Genomic DNA, 18,411 nt, shown 5'->3' on the forward strand with positions numbered 1-18,411 from the left:
ATGTGTCGTCATGCTTTCGTATTTTTCTTTTTCTTTTGTATGTGTATGTGATGTACTTATGTACTCATGTCCCTCTGTGCAAAGAAAAATCGTATCTTAATGACATTTTATTTTTAATGCGACAGTGTTAAGGGCCCTATGTCGCTGAAAAACCGGCATCGTTGTTGGTGTAACTGCCGCTGTCATATATTGGCATTAACCCATTTACACTATCACGTCATACCCTTAAGGTGAAGCTTAAATGTCCCCTCCTGTTTTTTCATGACACAGCAAGCACCATTCTAACATGGTGAGAGTCAAGGAATACAGGGGAAAACATTAAAACTTCGTTTCATGGCACTTTTAGCTTCAAGAACTTGCATGATAATAGCGTATGTTGAAAAGCTGTCAGGTAACTGAAGTGTGTAGGAGGTAAAGAATAATCAAGATTTTACCATGTCAGTATAGACTGCAATTGCGTTCCACCAGAACGGCAAAAAAAAGGCGGCTAGAGCGTAAGCTGGCATGAACGTGTCATGATATGGTAAAATTTACAAAGAAAAGGAACCATCATTTATTCCTTGTGCATGTTGTGCATCACATTTTTGACTTCATATGCATGATTAATTTGACAACTATTTTTTATTTTTGTGACTTATGTGTTTCATAAAGGGTATTCTCTGCTTTGTTGTTTCGCTTACTCTGCATTTCCTTGTCTTTGTTTTGTACTTATTTTGCTTAGTACTTAGTCATATTAGAACTAGACATGTGTAAATATTTGATGATTTGAATATTCGGTCGAATAGTAAAGTATTCAGTACTAAGTTCAATCCGAACGTTAGGTATTCGAAATCTCCGAATATCCATCTCGAGCTAATAATGTTTCTGGAACTTTCGCTTTGTGTGGTTTCGGTTCAGTGTACCTCCTCTGGGATGGCACTGCGATGCGTGCTTGTGCTCCCGCGCATATGCCGGATGGTCTGCGCATGCTCGTGGCAACAGATGGAAGCAGTAGGATATGCAGTGAAATTCGTGTAAAATCTGCTTTACAATCGCGATGGCGTGAGCATGAAGGGGAGCTAGCTTGAGACACCTGGTAATGGGTGCCTCATGGGGATAAGGAAAGGGATGGGTGGCCCTTTCCGGCACCTCACTCGGGGTGGTGCTGGGAGTTGGGCGCGTGGCGAGTATGCCTAGCAGGTGTTCATGGAGTCATTGCTTAAAGGGGCCCCGAAACACATAATCAGTGCATTGTTTTGCCTCTTGGTTCCATAGAATGAGTTATAGTGATGCTGTTAGCATCAGTCGTACTGCATATACTCCAGTTTTTAATATTTTAATTAGCTCGCAAGAGCAAATTCATGACGCTGACAGTGTCACCATACAGTGACGGTTTTTAGCAGTAGATATGACATCACCACGAAGTTCAAACTTCCGTGACGTGCTCAGATAGCCTGTTTTGATTGATCCCCTCAAGTGTCGTCATTAGGAGAGTGAAATGGGAATGGGAAGCTGCATGAAAATCGAGTTGACGGCAGCATTTTGTTGGCCTGTCTTTTGAAATTTCTTCTTTGAATAACTCCCATGCCTGTGCATCGATTTTTGTAATTCTTTTTGACACAGCATTGTGTGACATAAAGAATCCATCTGAAGTGTAACCGGCATCCGTTCAGGTGCCCCTTTAAAAGCAATAGCTGCACATAGGCGCAATCGCAATTAAGACCAGCAGTCGTGGGTCCTAGAGGTTGGTCTCGCATCCCACAAATACGTCGGCTTTGCATGTAGGTCGACTCTCCCAATTTTCTGATAGCCATTTTTGCAGGACGTCGGCACAGCTTCAGTGAGTGTGATAAAGCTTCAACGCATTCTCTCCTTTATTCATGTAATGGCCTTGCATGTTCGAAAAATACATGATTTTGTAAATGTCTGTTGTGCCATTCAACCTTTTTTGTGTGCCAGAAGTTCTGGAGTATTCGCTTCAAATCAAAACATCACTATTCGCACATGCCTTATCAGAACCACAAAGTCATTCGGCCATCTGTCAACCATTCTTCAGTTTGTCTCCTCTAGCAGCTAGCTTTAGAAAAAAAAAAGGCTTTTGTTTCATAGTGTGTTCTTCTTTCCTCTCCTCAGAGGAGGAGAGTGTGCTCTTGTCTCCTGGGTCAGCCCTTGATGGCATGAAAAGAGACATGGCCTCAAATAGCGCTGGCGAGGAGATGTCCTCTCCACACGGAAGCCCACAGCCTGTCAAGCGAAGTACTGATGGTACGGAAACCCCAACATCGAAGCGCTTCAGGTGAGTCCTGAAATTGTTGGCTTGTGCATTGCTGCCGCTTGTCTTAGGGCAAGCGTGCGAATCCTTGTTGCTTTATTTATACAAAATGGCATTGTAAACAAGAATGGACTTATTATTTGACAATCTATGCCATTGGGCATAAGTCAAGACATTGGCATGGGCCAGTTTCATGAAGAAGCCCGCAGAGAGAGCTTATATAATGGTTTTCCAGCATCCCTTTATCAAAATCAGATGTGCAGTAGCTGTAGGCTTGCTTCCCCAAGGGAGTGTTCTTGTACTGAAGCAGTCACCTTTGCACGTTCAGAACAGAGGCTGTACACTACAAAATTTCTAGTGAAGCACTACAACTTTGGCATTTCACAGAAGAAGGGACTCTGTCCTGTTGGCACCACTTTCTTGTAGTTTATAGAGGTTTCATCAATAAAAGCTTAAAATGTTAGGCATTCGGCTTTCTGTTTAACAGACTGCAAAACAGTGTGTATTAATTTTTGTCGTCTTTCTTTTTAACATGTTCATGTGTAAATTGGACCTTTTTTTGTGTGAATCGGAATCCATAGCTTTGCTTAGGCCTCTTACCTCGTTCCTTTAATCTGATTTGTGGGTCATTTTGTGTATATCTTGTTCCTATATATCGAACTGTCAGATTTCCTTAATTTGCATTTCTGTGTAAAGCAGGGGTGCCAGTTAATAGCATTATTAAGTACAGTTGAACCTCATTATATATCGCCTTAGCTTTATTATAGCCTGTGCTGACCTAGCCTCCAAGGGAAATCATCAATCCTTTGTTATATCGATCACTTCATTATAAACCGTTTCATTATAACGAGATTCGACTGTATCTGTACAATGGAGTCGTGAGTCCTTCAACTCTGCCTTCTCTTTCAGGCTTTGCACAGAGGAAGAAGGCCAGCCTATGCGAGAGGTGACGAGCGTGTTCATGACCCCTTCCGGCTTCATCTCGCCGGCTCGAGAGGGCAAGCTCCCAGAGCCTAGTGCACCGTCATCGTTCATCAAAACGCTGCCGCCTGGCATGGCCTTTGACTCGGATTCCTCAGACAGCATCATTGTGCCACACAAGGAGGTGAAGCTGAAGGAGCCGAAGAAGTCACTGAAGATAAGGAAAGAGAGCAAGGATGGCAAAAAGTCCAAGACAAGTAAGAAAGACAACAAGGAGAATGCCGTCAAGAAAGCTGCACAGCTTTATGTTCCTTTCATGAGTAAAAAGAGTTCAGCTAGCAATCCCATGCTGAAGATAAAGAAGAAGCTTGCCAAGGGGCTGAAGCTTTCAAAAGAACTCAAGTTGTCCAAGGAGGGCAGCAGCAAGATTTCGAAGATCAAGTCGAAAAACAAGGAGGGCAAAGTCAAAGAAGGAAAGATAAAAGAGGGGAAGGTCAAGGAAGGCAAAAGCAAAGAAGGAAAGAGCAAGGAAGGCAAAAACAAAGATGGATCCAAATCCAAGTCCAAGAGCAAAAACAAGGGGATGGCACTTCCTGGAAGCACAGGAGGTTTGATGGCTGTGGCTGGCCTGACACCAAAATCTGGCAAGATAAAATCACTTAGCAAGTCAAAGAGCCTGACGGGCTCAAAAACTTCCAAGGCAGAAAAGAAGAAGCAGGCAGCAGCAGCCGCAGCTGCCGAACCTTCTGTGCCCTTCTTATTTGCTCGGTCGCCATCACCACCGCCCTCGGCGCCTGTGGTGGTACCGCCACCGCCTCCGCCACCACCATTGCCACCACCTCCACCTCCTGCTCCATCCTCTCCCCCAGTTCTGTCCCCACCTCATTTGCCTCTGTCACTGACATCGATGATCCCTCCTTCCATGCTGTCGACCATGACACCACTGCAGGTGATGGCTTGCAAGGCAGAAGAGGAACGCAGCAAACTAAATGCAGCAGCGGCCGCAGCTGCTGCTGCTGCGCAGGACAATGTGGCAGCTGATGATGACCCTTACGCAGATGAACCACTGTCCCGTGAGGAATCTCCAGAGCCGAGGCTCGTGATCGATGACTCTCCTGAAACGTTGAGCAAGCAAGAGAAGGAGATGCGACTGGCTGGCATCGACCAGTGCATTGACGCCGTGATTCAGAAGGCACGGGAGGAATCTCGGCTTGAGGAGAAGAGGGAGACCCTGGAGGCTGCCATGTCTGGCATGCTGAACCGCAAGCTGGAGCCACGAGACGTTTATGACTTCACTGACTCTGATTCATCGCCACCCCCAACACCAAAGACACCAGATCCGGTCGGCTCACCGGCTCCCAAGAAGGAAACCAAGGAACCTTCACCAGAGCGCACTCTGGGACCTCCTGTCAACAGCGAACACAAGAAGAAGGAGAAGACAAAAGGCAAAAAGAAGTCTGGAAAGAACAAGTCGACCTCTGGCACACCGTCCCCAAAGAAGGGCCTTCCAAAAACTCCAGAAATGAGGGCGTCGCCTCTCGTCGCCCTGTCTCAGAGGGCAGAAACGTCGCCGGAACCGGCACCCAGCTTTTCGGGCGTGTTTCCATTCTCCCAACAGCAGCAACCACAGCCGCAGCCACAACCACAGCCGCCGCCTCCAGGCCCGCTGTTCTCACCGAAGTTCCCAGCATTCGGGTCACCTCCGACGCAGGGTTTCTTGCCAGCTTTTCCATTCTCCTCGCAGCTTCGGGCGGGCACAACTTCCCACTTCCCAACGCCTCCACTGTTTGTACCTCCACCTTCGTCTCGTGATGACATGTCACCAGCTTCATCCCCTCCAGCACCACCTGTTGGAAGTCTCATGGGCCCCATGGTGCTTGGTGGAAGCCCCTTTGCTGTCAAGACCCTGGCTGAAAAGAAGGCCATACCTCCCATCGTGCCATCCACCAGTCGAATGGATGAGGACAAAGCATCCTTCTCTAAATCTGAAAAGGATAGTGAAAAGGTGAGGACCAGAATTGCATTGCATTGTTTAATTGCAGCCATCAGCCATCAGACTTGCTTCTGCAACTGTCTGGTGGCTGCTTCAGAGTGCTGTTTGCAGCAGACCAGTCCCACCAACTACGCTTGCTATTCATTCATACTGCTTCTGTGGCTGTCGTGATTTGCTGCAGTTTTTATCGGCACACTGCTATGCTTAGATCTTCGGCCATATACATGTCACGAAATGTATTAGTGAAAATATGCCGCAAAGACATGAATTTGTGGTGCCAAAATAAGAAAAGTCCTTATGCACAATTTTTTCTCTTGAAATGTAAATTTTAACTAAGAATATCTTGATGACTACAAATATATATATATATATATATATATATATATATATATATATATATATATATATATATATATATATATATATATATATATATATATATACAGTCACTGACAAATTTTTTGTGCTCAATGGGACCCAAACGATTGTCTAAATAATCGTACAGTCCAAAAAAGTCTGTGGATTTAAAATGAACACTTTGCTTTGAAAAACCGGCATCAAAAATCGCAATGTTCATCATTTTTCGTGTGTCATTTGCAAGCAATATCATTATACTGTATTCAAGCCAAAGTCAAGCTTTCATTTTGTCCGCACCATCTCGCGTCACCAGTAGCAGACTGTGTGATGCGGCCGCAGGTCAAGCCGCGGTGCACACCCCGCTGTGCACTGCTCTACATGTGTCATGCGAAGCATGAGCAGAGTGTTTTCCAATGAAACGACAGTTGCAAAGACCGAGAGAGGGAACATATGGACATTTGGGGAACCATCTGGAAGAGGCAAGATGAAGGGAGTTCCTCTGGCTGTATCCCCACCCTCACTCCCATTGGTTCCGCACCACGTGCGGCGCCGTCGTGCCATCTAAGCTGCGATGGATGCTGCCGCTTTTTCATTTTCAATGGAATGGTGCACGTTCTTTGTAGGCCACCTCGATGGCGACGAAAATCATGCCATTAACTTGAGTAGCAGCAGTGAGCAACAAATATTCAAGCCAACCCATCCTGTTGCCTCTGTTTAAATCCAAGATGCCTTTCACGGCAGCGAAGGGCTGGTTGTTTGTGACTGTAATGGCCGCTGACGTCTATAGTGGGTTAAAAAAACGATTTTTCAGGCAAACAAAAGGTCTCCATAGAATTGCTTACATCCATTTTAGTCTCAAAAATCTAACTTCTGAGCTCAGTTAGGAATATGTACATGTTCCTCTGAGGTGCCTGACGGTTCCTCACTAAATTTAGAAATATTGTATGAATCTGAAAGATTAGAGTCTGTAAAACTGGCTGGCTGCTGTATTGCCGTTAATTGTTTGACTAGTCGCCACATTGTGACCTGTATTTGGCATCCACTAAGAACTACAACTATCAACATTCTCTGTCGCAGCAATGCCAGAGAACTTCACAGGGCAGTGTTCAGACATGAGGTTACTCTTCTGTAATTTCATGAATGAAATTCATGGCATGGCATTTACATACTCCATTTGTACAATAGGTAGTATGATCGAGTGTCGTGGCATTTCATTGGCACTATCTATTTTGACCACATTTTGTGCAGTTTTTAAGCAACTGTTTGCTTTTAGATACTCTGTACGTAATATGTTGCATTCTTACTGATCTGTAATGAGAAGGAAACTTGCTACTGTGATTAGAACCAGCTATGCCTGTGCTATATATGCTGCAGACATGTCTATCATTTGGTAATGATTCGTTCTCGATTTTCTTTGTGCATACAAATCTGATCTCACAAAACTAACTTTTTTTTTCTCTCTCTCTCTCTCTTTGTCTGTGTGTTCTTGTTCAGTTTTCAATGGACAAATACTGGAAGGTAATATGGCTCACTGATTTCTTTCCATCGTTGATATTTCAACCTTCATGCTCCTTGAGAACTGTAGTAAATTTGGTGCTTTTGTTGCAAGCAGCCAGGACTAAGGAAAGGCAGACTGTCGGCAGCTGTAAGACGTGTCGTGAAGGTTATTACGCACAATGCATTTATTCTGTCATTGCATGACAAACTGCATTTTTCAGAAACTGGTGGGTGCATGGAGCCTGCCTGCCTGCCTGTTTCTTTAAGAGGGTTGTCGTATTTGAACGCTTTACATATTGTTAGACGTACAGTGTTCACTGTTTTCTTGCTGTCTTTGCTGCCCCTTATTTCATTTCCGGGGAGAGCTGAGTGACAGCATGCCTAGAAAGGAGCATGCTGTGTTTGGTTTTAAGGTGTGTCCGTTTGCCTGCACATTGAAAGTGGTGTGATTGTTTTTGCTTGTTAAAAAAGTGCAGACATCATCAGTGGCAGTGTCCTCTTCATCCTAGTTTTGGAAAAGGATGGTTTACACTTACTGTGCCAGAGCACTGAAGGGTGTTGCATGGGAATTTTTGCTTTTGGAACTGTAAGCTGTCTTGCGTAATGTGTCCTTGCCTTTGGCAAGCCAACTTGATTTTTTCTTTTGAGACAACGTTGTTCGATAATCATTGCAGGGCAAAGCCAAAGAGAAAAAGGAGAAGAAGCTTGACAAGAAGGACCACACCAAGAAAAAGCCAAAGGAGAAGTTGAAAGAGAAGCCTCCCAAAGAGAAGAAAGAAGGCAAGGCCAAGATCAAGGCCCCAGAGAAGGCCAAGGCAGAAAAGAAGGTGAAAACGAAGGCTGGCAAGGAGAAAGAGAAGAAGAAAATAAAAGAAGAAAAGGTGATTTGCATGTTTAGTATGGTTCATGTGGCATTGTATAGCAAAATAGTGCTAAGGGGCTTGGCAAGTGGTTGGGTCTAAGCAGGACAAAGCTTACAACAGGCTATGTGGTGGACACTTCGTTAGCGGTGCATTCTTTTTGTCGCCTTTCTTAGCAGCCAGCAACAGATCTTGTTAAGAATGATTTGGCTTTAGCTGTCTCCAGTGATCTTGAAAAGGTGTAATGTAACTCACCGTTTCTGTACTCCTGGCCTAATGAATGTTTTTGTGTTGCCCATCTTGTTTCTATTTAGAGCCAGTGTAGGTTTCTTCTTTTGCTTTTATATTGTCAGTAACATGAAAACTGGCATTGGCAGTAGACTAGATTCCTCACAGTTAAATACCCTCACACTGCTGTTGCTCATTTTGATTAGTGTTTATCTTTTAAATACCTTTGCTTAGTTTTCTGGGTATGGCTGCCAAAGGCTGAGGTACAAATGTGAGATATGGGTTGGGGATTACTTATAGTGGGTGTTGAACCAGTGGAGTAACTGTGACGCATTCCATTTTATTGTGCATTAAGTGCACTTCTGACGTCCCTGACTCCTGACACGTGGAATAGTTTCACGGATCACTGTGCTGAGTTAAATGTGCCTGATTTATCCTTCCTCTCGTGTGAGTGCAGGCGAGTGACTGAAATAAAAAATGGTAAAACAGCCATGTAAAACCATGCAAAACTATACAAGCCATGCAAAACCATGCAAAATCCAAGCGTCGCTTTTTTTTTTCTTCTCTATTTTGTCTTATCTTTAAAATATTGGCCTTTTAGAAAAACCTGCGCCACCACTTGTGCCACCACTTGTGCCACCATTTGAAAAGTCTACCCCAAATTCCAAGACTGCAATTTTTTGTTCACGCTTCTTCTTTTTTTTAAAAAAACTTTTCTCTGCACTCTTCTTCTGCCTTTTTCCCCCAATCCCAACTTCTTCTGTAGAGTATCTTCATGCTTGCTGAAATACTTTTTTTATTTGTTTAATTTTGCGCTCTCCCTCTTTCTATGTGCCTTTTAAGTAAAGGTTGCAGTTGCTGTGTTGTTCTTGTTTGATTTCTTTTGAGGTTTTATATATTTCTGTTCCTTGGTATTAGCCACCTTTCTGCTAACTTCTTTATGCAGAAAAAGGATGACAGCATTCCCAAGATCACTGTGAAGCTTGGCAGCACTCCCAAGTCCAGTGCCACAAAAATGTGAGTAATGCTGTTTCATTGCATGAACAAACTTTTCTGATAACAAGGTGCTGAATTGGGCACACTCTGAATCTTAAGGCTCTAAATAAGCTGCCCTCGATGCATTCATCCTGTTTGGGTTCATGTTTTTAGTGCGAAAGCGCTACTTAACACGGTCCCCACCAAGAATCTTGTGTGAAGTTTCACCTTGAGGGTGACCTTGGCCAACCTGGAGAAATGAAAAAATATTGCCGCGACTGGGTTTTGAACTCGTGGCGGTGCGAACAGATCAGCTTCGCTGGCCGCTGCATAAGAGTGCTATGCTATCACCTTAGCAGATCATGCCTCGTGTAAAACTGCAACATACTCTCGCGCTGTGCATTGCACGTTGTCATCTTCGTCAACTTCCATCTGTGCGCAAAAATCACAAAAGGGAAGAAAATGCGCTTTCAGTCGCGCTCTCCGCTATGTGGCATTGGTGTCTGCCTGCAGAAACCTGCTTTTGCACAATATTTCGTTGTTAGCGATGCTCAACTACCAGCAACATTTTATGTTCAGTTCAGGTTCAGTGGCAAGGGGAAATTTTTTTCTGGCTATGACAAGTTTAAACTAGTTCATACATGTTTGGGGTCAAGCAAAACCAACAAGGAGGCATTCTAGGCTGTGGTTCTTAGTTATATAGTTGTATTATTTACGCCTATTTTGTGCTGCTTAGGTTGCGTTTAGTTATTTTGTCACGTGACCGTCTGTTGTTTTTGGGAGGCGAGCAGCGAAATGCGGCTTTTTAGCTCATCCCCACCATGTCTGATGGAAATAAATTCGCTTCAATTCAAATTGCGGTACATTTTCTCCAACCAAAAGTTTTTAACTTAGAAAGTCTCGTTTTGCAGCCGGCTTGGCTCCTTCTTCAAGGATGGCAGGGGGCAGCCTGTTTTGCAGTTTTGAGTTGGACTTGAGGGAGGGGGGGGGGGGGGGGGGGGGGGGAAGCTTGGCAACAAAGAGTGGGATTGTGAAAAGTTATTCCCAACCAGACAGGCAATTCCGTTGAAACGCTTAGTTTTCTTAGTTATGATACATCAACCTGGGCTGGAGTATTGTAATAATTCTGCTTCCTTTTCATTAAATTTATTATTATTATTATTTTGCTCATTTATTGTTGTCTCAAGAGGCTTCATACCTTTGCTATTCGGGGCTCTAACCAGTCACAATGAGTGAAAGCAGGCCATGGCATCACATAAGCCAGTGTTAAAAAAAATAGAATTGGAATAGAATCGTCATGTTATCCTACACCTAATGCATTGTGCAAATCTGAGGCTAGTAATTCGGCATTTTTTAAAGTTCTGTCACATGACTAGGCAAAAATATTTTGTTATCAGTCGTTTTTATCATGAACACTATTAGTCAAACTTTTTATCACAGACATTAGCATTCTGCCATGCGAGACAAGAAATTGTACCTACTCAGGGTAAATCTGAATGGTGTCTTTTCAAGTAGGGAACAGCCATAACACCAGAGAATAGATGGATATCTCTGTCTTCTGATCTCTCTAGGTGCGAAGAAGACACCGAAGAAGAAGGTGAACCGTGGTAAGCAAATATAGCTGGTGTCACCATGTGCAGCATGTTCAGATGAGGTGCCCACATTGCAAAGCATTTGTGTTGTGAACCTTTGGACCCAACCAAAAAGACATACTAAAAGAAGATTGTAAGCTTCAAAAACTTGCATTTTACAGGCGCCCATGACACAGCGTTTAGCTGTAGCCTCACAAAATGTGTGTCTTCCTGGGAGGAAAAGGACCTTGATCTTTTTTCTGTTGTGTTCTTTACTGTATTTACTCACGTAATGGATGCAGTCATGTTATAGATGCACCTGGTATGTTTAGAAAACGTTTATTTTGCGAGTGAACAGAAAAAGGGAAAAGGAGGTCTTGTGAGGGACATGGAAAAGGGGGAGTGTAGTTTCATTTTGAAAGGAGCATTTTTGAGAGGCTGCCCAAGTCACAGGCTTCTTCTTTAATTGCTGCATGCAGCCTGCTGAAGGCTCTGAATAAGGGTGGCGACTCACCCCCGGACCCGTTTGCTATGTCGCCCCCATCCTCGCCACGTGCCCGGAGCCCATCGCCGCCTGTACTGACGCCCGTTGCCGCACCCCCTCCGCCGCCCCCGCCGCCCCAGCCGCAGGCGAGCGGCCGAGGCAGCAAGGCGTCCAAGGCCTCCAAGGGTGCGGCCGCCGCACCCCCTGCCTCCCAGCAACCGCAGCTGGCGGAGGCCACCTCTCCTCTCCCCACGGCCAGGATGGTCATCACAGAGACCGTTGGCACCATTGTGGTATGGATCTACCTCTTTGTTCTTGTACTTTGATGCAGAGCAAGGTTCCAGTGGGGAGGGTTTTTGTCTGTTTAACATTTAACAGAATCATGCTCTTTGTTATCATGGAAAATGTGCTGACTTGAGAGGGGGTTTTAGATTTGGCTTGCCATGAGCAGTTGTTTTAACCCTTCCAGGCATGTTTATACACTCGTCCTGAATACTATCGAATCCCCATATGGAAGGCGCAATGTGCACAGATTTGTGTCTGCAGAACCATTTTTTCAATTCAGGCATGCCAAATGAATGCAAGAAATTGTTTTAAGGTGGATACCTCCACATTTTATGGTCAGTGTGCATCTTCTTTTGCTGATTTTAAAAGGATGAGTGCTTTAAAATGGTCTAAATGCTCTGATTTATTTACTTGTGACAGGAATTCATGCCTGAAGGGGTTAATATTGTGTTCACATATCTTAGCGGACCTGGAGCATGCACTACTCTGTACTTTATTTTGGGAAAGAGACATGCCAGCTAGGAAGTTGCTCCTTGCTGACCACAGCTAATCGCTTCCTTGGTGGCATTGATTCTAAGTGGGAATTGGTTTCTTATCGCTGTAGGATGTTGAAGCGCTAGAGCTTTTCCTGATTACAGCTCATTCCTGTTCTCTTTGCAGGATGAACGAGGAAACAAAATCTGGATCTGTCCTGCGTGCGCCAAACCAGATGATGGCAGTCCCATGATCGGCTGTGACGAGTGTGATGACTGGTATCACTGGTATGTCTTGCCTATTTTTTCTCTACCTTATCTCTCTGCAAAACTGAGAAACCATTGAATGATAGCTGAATTGATGTGGAATCCTGGTATTGTGTACCCAAAACTTGAGTGGGAAAGTTGCTCAAGCAAATAAGGAGATGCGCAACATTAACATGAGTGTTATCCTTCTTCTCTGTACTTTTAACTCTTCACTGACACACACATTGGAGAACAGCAGTTGGTTTTGGGACTACGTATCAGCAGTGTCACAGATCAGTGGGCCGTCCTCTGCGTCCACTCATTTGAATTCACCCTATCTTAGACATGTATGTGCCATAAAAACCCGTATGTAATGTGGACCCGCACATGATATCGTATTTACTCGAATGTAATTCGAGTTTCTTTACCGAAAGTAGAAAGGAAATGTCACCCTTCGCGTTACAGTTGAAGACGAGGTTTTAAAATGCTAAGAAGGACACCATACACACAATATTAAAATCATTTAATGTGTCAAACGTGTGCGTTGATCGTCCTGCTCTTTCAAAATCGCGCACTTCCAACTCGCCGGTCAACCAGTACGCGAACCATGGGTCACAACTATTAGGACAAAGTGCCAACCTAATTGCAAGCGCAAAAAAAGAAGAAAAAAAAATGACACCAGTGAGAACAAGCCAAGACTCAGCGCCAGCTAGAGTCACAGGAGCGATGAGAGGGCACCATCTCTTGACGAATGCCTGCAACCTATAACAAGGTTGTGTAGCCTCCGAGACTGCAAAAAGAAATCAGCCATCTCGGAGACACCGTGCGCACGCGATCGCCGCCAAGGCGTCAGCAGAGGAGTGATCCCACCTCCATTTGTCTGTTAATCCTTGCAACTGATGCAAAAACGTGGCCATGTGACTAATGCACAGGCAGCAGTGCGTAGAGCAGCAGCGCCATTGCTTTGTTTGCTTTCTCGTGTTTGGTGGCAGTGTGTGTTGGTGTGTGTTCTGTTCTTCGAGTCGTTGGCCTGTCCCCATCAAACGGCCGAGCGTGTTTTCAAGCAGAATGGCGTGCTCGCGCACTCGGTATACAGCTGGCTTCAAACGCAACGCTATTCTGCTTTCTGAGAAAGTCAAAAATTCAGCGGCTGCAAGACGTCTGGATGTCAACAAATTGATGATCAGGGGATGAAGGGAACATCGCCAGGAATTGTTTGTTTGCAACATCCTGCGAAAAGGCTTTCGGGGGCCCAAGAAAGGCTGCTTTCTGGAGTTGGAGCGTCGCCTTGCAGACTTCATAAGCGAGCAACGTTCCCGACTGCTTGGAGTAAGCATTGAAATGCTTCGTTGCAAAGCACAGGAGCTTGCGCGGGACACGAGTTTGACCCAGAACCAGTTCAAAGCATCACGAGGTTGGGTGCAGAAGTTTATGCGAAGGGCTGCATTTTCCCTTCGATGCACGACTTCTATTTGCGAGAAGCTGCCCGGGGACTTCGAGTCAAAAATTCGTAAGTTTCAGTGATACATTATTGATCGCCGTCACTCTACCAACATGCCACTGGGACATATCGGCAATGCTGACCGGATCCCCATGTATTTGGACATGCCTATGTCCAGAACACTGCGCAGATCTGGTAAGCACGAAGTTCGCCTTAGAAGCACAAGGAATGAAAAAAATCGAATGACCGTTATGCTGGCATGTTTGGCTGACAGCCGCAAGCTCCCGCCATTCATCATGTTTCGCCGGAAGACGATCCCGAAGGAAACTTTTCTGAAAGATGTTGTTGTGCGCTGTCACGAAAAAGGCTGGATGGACTCGAATCTTGTCATAGATTGGATTCCCAGCGTGTGGGACCGAAGGACAGGCGCATTGCTGCATCAGGAAGAAATATTGGTTCTGGATTGCTTCCGAGATAACCTGACACCCTGCGGGAAACAAAAGCTTCAGCGTGACCGAACGCATCTGATTGTAATACCGGATGGCATGACCTTCATTCTTCAGCCTCTTTGTGTTTGCTTGAACAAACCTTTCCAAGGATGTGGCAGTTATACTGGGAATAGATTGGAAGCGAATCAACCACAACACCTGCAGGTAGGCTGAAATGCCCAAGCGCATCTACCGTTGCCTGCTGAGTTTCTGCAGCCTGGTGCGGGCTGTCTCATGGTTTGATATACCGCGCATTTAAGAAATGCTCAATTTCAAGTGCTCCAGACGGAAGCGAGGACGACGTGCTGTGGGAGGCAGCTAGTAACAAAGAAGAGACGTAATTCACAAGGGTGGAAACTTGGGCGAGTCGGTAACGATGATCTATGGTATATGGGGAGCGCAAAAACGGCACAAGGGACAAAGAAAGACGGACAACACAGAAGAGAGTAGCTGTGATGATGACAGTGACGGCGACAACAGCCGTGAGGATGAGGATGCATAGGAATGCCTGTTTGGGATGTATTTTGATAAAGTTGTACTTGACTTCAGAACAGTGCGATGTCAGTTCCTTCTGTCACATTCGGGTTCTTTCGGTTTTTCTGTCACACGTCCGCAGTCTACCCTCGCGTTACAGCTGTGTTTTTTTTTTTTTCCCCTTTTCACACCCGAAAAGACAACCCTCGCGTTACAGCTGTGGTCGCATTACATACAAGTAAACACGGTATCAAGTGTCATTTCGCAGTTATGATTACCTTTGTTTTACTGAAAAACTGAGTTGGGAATCGCACATACAACCTTTGTCCGTAAGGTTTCGAGGCTGATTTATTTTCTCCTCTAGAAATGATTCCCCAAAACAAATGTTGGTACGTATGTGTAGCGCCATCTTTTCGGGCTAACCTGAGCTATTTATGTTAATTGCTGTGGCAGCCGCTAGATGGCACTACATGTACAAAAATATGTTGTCACTAGTCTGCGCATTCTACTGTGAGTGAATGTGGAGAGATGGACGTCCAACTGAAGCAGCGCGTAAACATAAAATTCTGTGTGAAGCATGGCAAGACAGCCACACAGATGTAAGAGCTCCTTCGTGACGCTTACGGCAACGACGCATTATCGCGGGCGCGAGTTTTCGAGTGGCACAAGAGATTCGTTTTGGGGCGAAACGTCGGTGGAAGACGACACAAGTTAGGGGCGCCCTTCAAGGGGCCCCGAGACACATTTTCAGTGCATTGTTTTGCCCGTTGGTTGCATAGAAGGAGTTATAGTGATGTTATTAGCATCGGTCGTACCACGTATACCCCTGTTTTTAATATTTTAATTAGCTCGCAAAAACAAATTCATGGCGCTGACGGTGTCACCATACAGTGGCGGTTTTTAGCATCGGATATGACATCACGGAGGGCGAGCTTTATGATTGGACAAAGAGTAAATATACTGCAAATTGTGTTAATAACTAGAGATACGTTTTGTCAAGTTCTTGTGTTCTATATTACATTAACAAAACCAACTTGTTTGCCCTAGATAAAAGCACTGTAAAGCAGGTAAAACAAAAATGCACCACTAGAGGCTCTGACTACTTTTTGCATCGACGGACTTTGCGCCTCTCTGTAAACATCCTACGACCTAGCACTAACACTTATGGGTACTCTCTATGTACCTGAGAGCGGCTTTGCAGAGTTGATTCGATCGAGCCATTGCACTCTATAAGCGTTCGTTTCGGTCACAAGGAATGATTCGTTCAGTTCACATTTAGCAGACAGTGCGCATCGTCAGCTTGTGGAGGATCACTGGGCGGCAGCGCCAGATGGTGCCACGCTCCCGTCAACAGCGCGCGCTCCTTGCTCGCCATGACCAACCAGCGCGCTAGGGGCGATGGTTGGCGGTAAGCAGTAGCGGTACGCACTATGCTAAATGTGTCTGATATCTTGCGCAGGCTGTCACACCGTCGCAGTATCTCACGTTTGAGATGGGATCCATAAGTAAGGGAACGTCACTGATCAGTGTTCCCTTCTGTGCTGTCGTGGTGACGATAAAGCATCGCTGGGTCAGCTGGGCGTTCACATGGTTGTTGTAACCATGCAAACGGCGCCGCCAGCCTTGACATGAACGAGTTACAGAGAACAGGCAACCATGGAGTGTAAACTTCCGCCACGTGCTCAGATAGGCTGTTTTGATTGGTTGCACTAAGTGTCGTCATTGGGAGAGTGAAATGGGAATGGGCAGCTGCGCGAAAATCGAGTTGAGGGCAGCATTTTGTTTGCTTATATTCTGACATTTCTTCATCGAATAACTCCCGTTCCTACGCATCGATTCTCGTAATTCTTTTTGAGTCAGCATCTGTGCGACATAAAGAATCCATCTGAAGTGTAACCGGCATCCGTTCAAGCGGTGTTTCGCAGCCCCTTTAAACCTCACGGAATGAAAACAACGCCACTCGGATTAGGAAAATCGTACAGAAAGACCGCACCATTACAGTCCGCATGCTATCAGATGCTCTCGACATTAGTAAGACAAAATGCCACCAAATTTTGCGTTAGAACTTGGGGGAACGAAAGCTGAATGCCAGACTTGTGCCGCACTCCTTCACACAGGACTAGAAGGACACGCGGGCATCAGTGAGCAATGATTTTCTCTCCGAGGCAGAGAAGGATGCTGCATTCATCGACAGCATCATTGCTGAAGACGAAACATAGTGTTTTTGAAACAAAGAGGCAGACAAACGAAGAGGCAAAGTGCCGAATGGCGGTCCACAAGCTCTCCGGCGTCGAGACAGGTGCGGTGACAAAAGACCAAAACAAAGACGATGCTGATAGTTTTTTTCTATGCCAGAAGTGTCATACACCATGAGTTCGTCCCACAAGGGCAGATGGTGAATCAGGAGTTTTATATCCGCGTGCTCCAACACATGTGTGATGCACTGCGACGCCGTCGCCCTGACTTATGGGCATCTGCACATTGGAACCTTCTCCACAATAACGCAAGGCCGCACACTGCTCTCGGCGTGACAAAATTTCTTGCCAAGCACAGCATTACTATACTTCCCCATCTGCCATACTCGCCTGACCTCTCCCCACACGATTTTTTCCTGTTTCCTTGTGTGAAGAGAGCCCTAAAAGGTCGCTGGATAGGGAGCGTGGAGGTCATTAAAGACGCCACGACAAAGGAGCTGGCAGCCCTGCCAAAAGAAGCGTTTTCCAACTGTTTCCAAGACCTCAAGAAGCGTTGGAAGCTTTGTATAGACTGCAAGGGATACTATTTCGAAAGGGTGCTACACAAATGATTTCAATGTTAAACGCATTTTTTTAATGGACTCAGTCTCAGAACTTTATGGACAAAGGTTGTAGATAACATTTCTGACGAAAATTGTCAGCTGCACCAACGCGTGTAAAGCTTAATGCCTACGTCACCCTAGTAAGACCCATTCCTGAGTACAGTGCCATAGTTTGAAACCCCCATCAGTCTTGTCTAAAAAAAGAAATTAGCAAGAATTCAAAACCTTGCTGTCCATTTTGTTTATTCATGTTACTCACGTTACGATAGCGTGACACTTCTGCACAAAACTGCGAGCATCTCGACGTTAGACTGCCGATGACAGGTTGCGAGCATGAAATTTCTTTTTCTGCTTTATTCCAAATGTATTAGTGTAGATAAAGATGCATACCTAAAGCCACCTCATCACCGCTCTAAAAGAATCAACTATGACATGTGCATAAGACTGCTGGCTGTAAGGTGTGACTTATTTAAGTTTTGATTTTTTCCTCGTACTACCGTAGAACTATGGAATAGCCTGCCCCACTAGTTTATGAATGACCTGTCAGTTGATGCTTTTGTTGAAAATCTTGAATCTTTCTTTGGAGAAAAGTCACTTTTGTGAAAAATTATTGCTAGCCAATGCTTTCTTTTTATTTATTGTTCATGAGTATTGTTGACTGAGTTTACAGCAGTGCACTCTAATGATGCGGCGATTCACATGTGCTTTTTTTTTATTAATGTTTCGGAACACTGGCCTTTTTTTATGTATTGTTACATCATTCCACTCTTGTCAGAGCCTGGGAAAGGCTTATAGTATTGTGAAATAAAAATAAATAAATTAATTAAAGAGGCTGGGTGCTGCTTTCGCTGTCTTGTTATCCAGTGAGATGCGATCGTCTTGCTTCCAATAGTGTGGGTGGCTTGAGGTCAGCATGGTGAAATGGCGAAGTCGAAACAACCCACCCACACCTCCACTTGGTAACACCTCCTCTTACTGGAAGCTTAGAGGGGAATGTGCGGAATAATATCGAATCCGGAACTGCAGATTTCAGCTGAAAATTGTTTGGATCTGCATATAATACGAGGCAG

At 45.0% G+C, this 18,411-nt stretch overlaps 1 protein-coding gene across 1 annotated transcript in view; it reads left to right on the plus strand.

Moving 5' to 3' along the window:
* The window catches only part of LOC144099066 (uncharacterized), a 33,734-nt gene that overhangs the window by 8,371 nt on the left and 6,952 nt on the right, over nt 1-18,411 (plus strand). Inside the window, exons 3-8 of the mRNA XM_077632127.1 lie at nt 2,113-2,275; nt 3,161-5,177; nt 7,694-7,900; nt 9,054-9,124; nt 11,133-11,430; nt 12,083-12,183. Coding sequence (XP_077488253.1) covers nt 2,113-2,275; nt 3,161-5,177; nt 7,694-7,900; nt 9,054-9,124; nt 11,133-11,430; nt 12,083-12,183 — 2,857 coding nt within the window. The remainder of the gene's footprint in view (nt 1-2,112; nt 2,276-3,160; nt 5,178-7,693; nt 7,901-9,053; nt 9,125-11,132; nt 11,431-12,082; nt 12,184-18,411) is intronic.

The sequence above is a fragment of the Amblyomma americanum genome, chromosome 7 (genome assembly GCF_052857255.1).
Source record: "Amblyomma americanum isolate KBUSLIRL-KWMA chromosome 7, ASM5285725v1, whole genome shotgun sequence".
NCBI classification, from domain to species: Eukaryota; Metazoa; Arthropoda; class Arachnida; order Ixodida; family Ixodidae; genus Amblyomma; species Amblyomma americanum.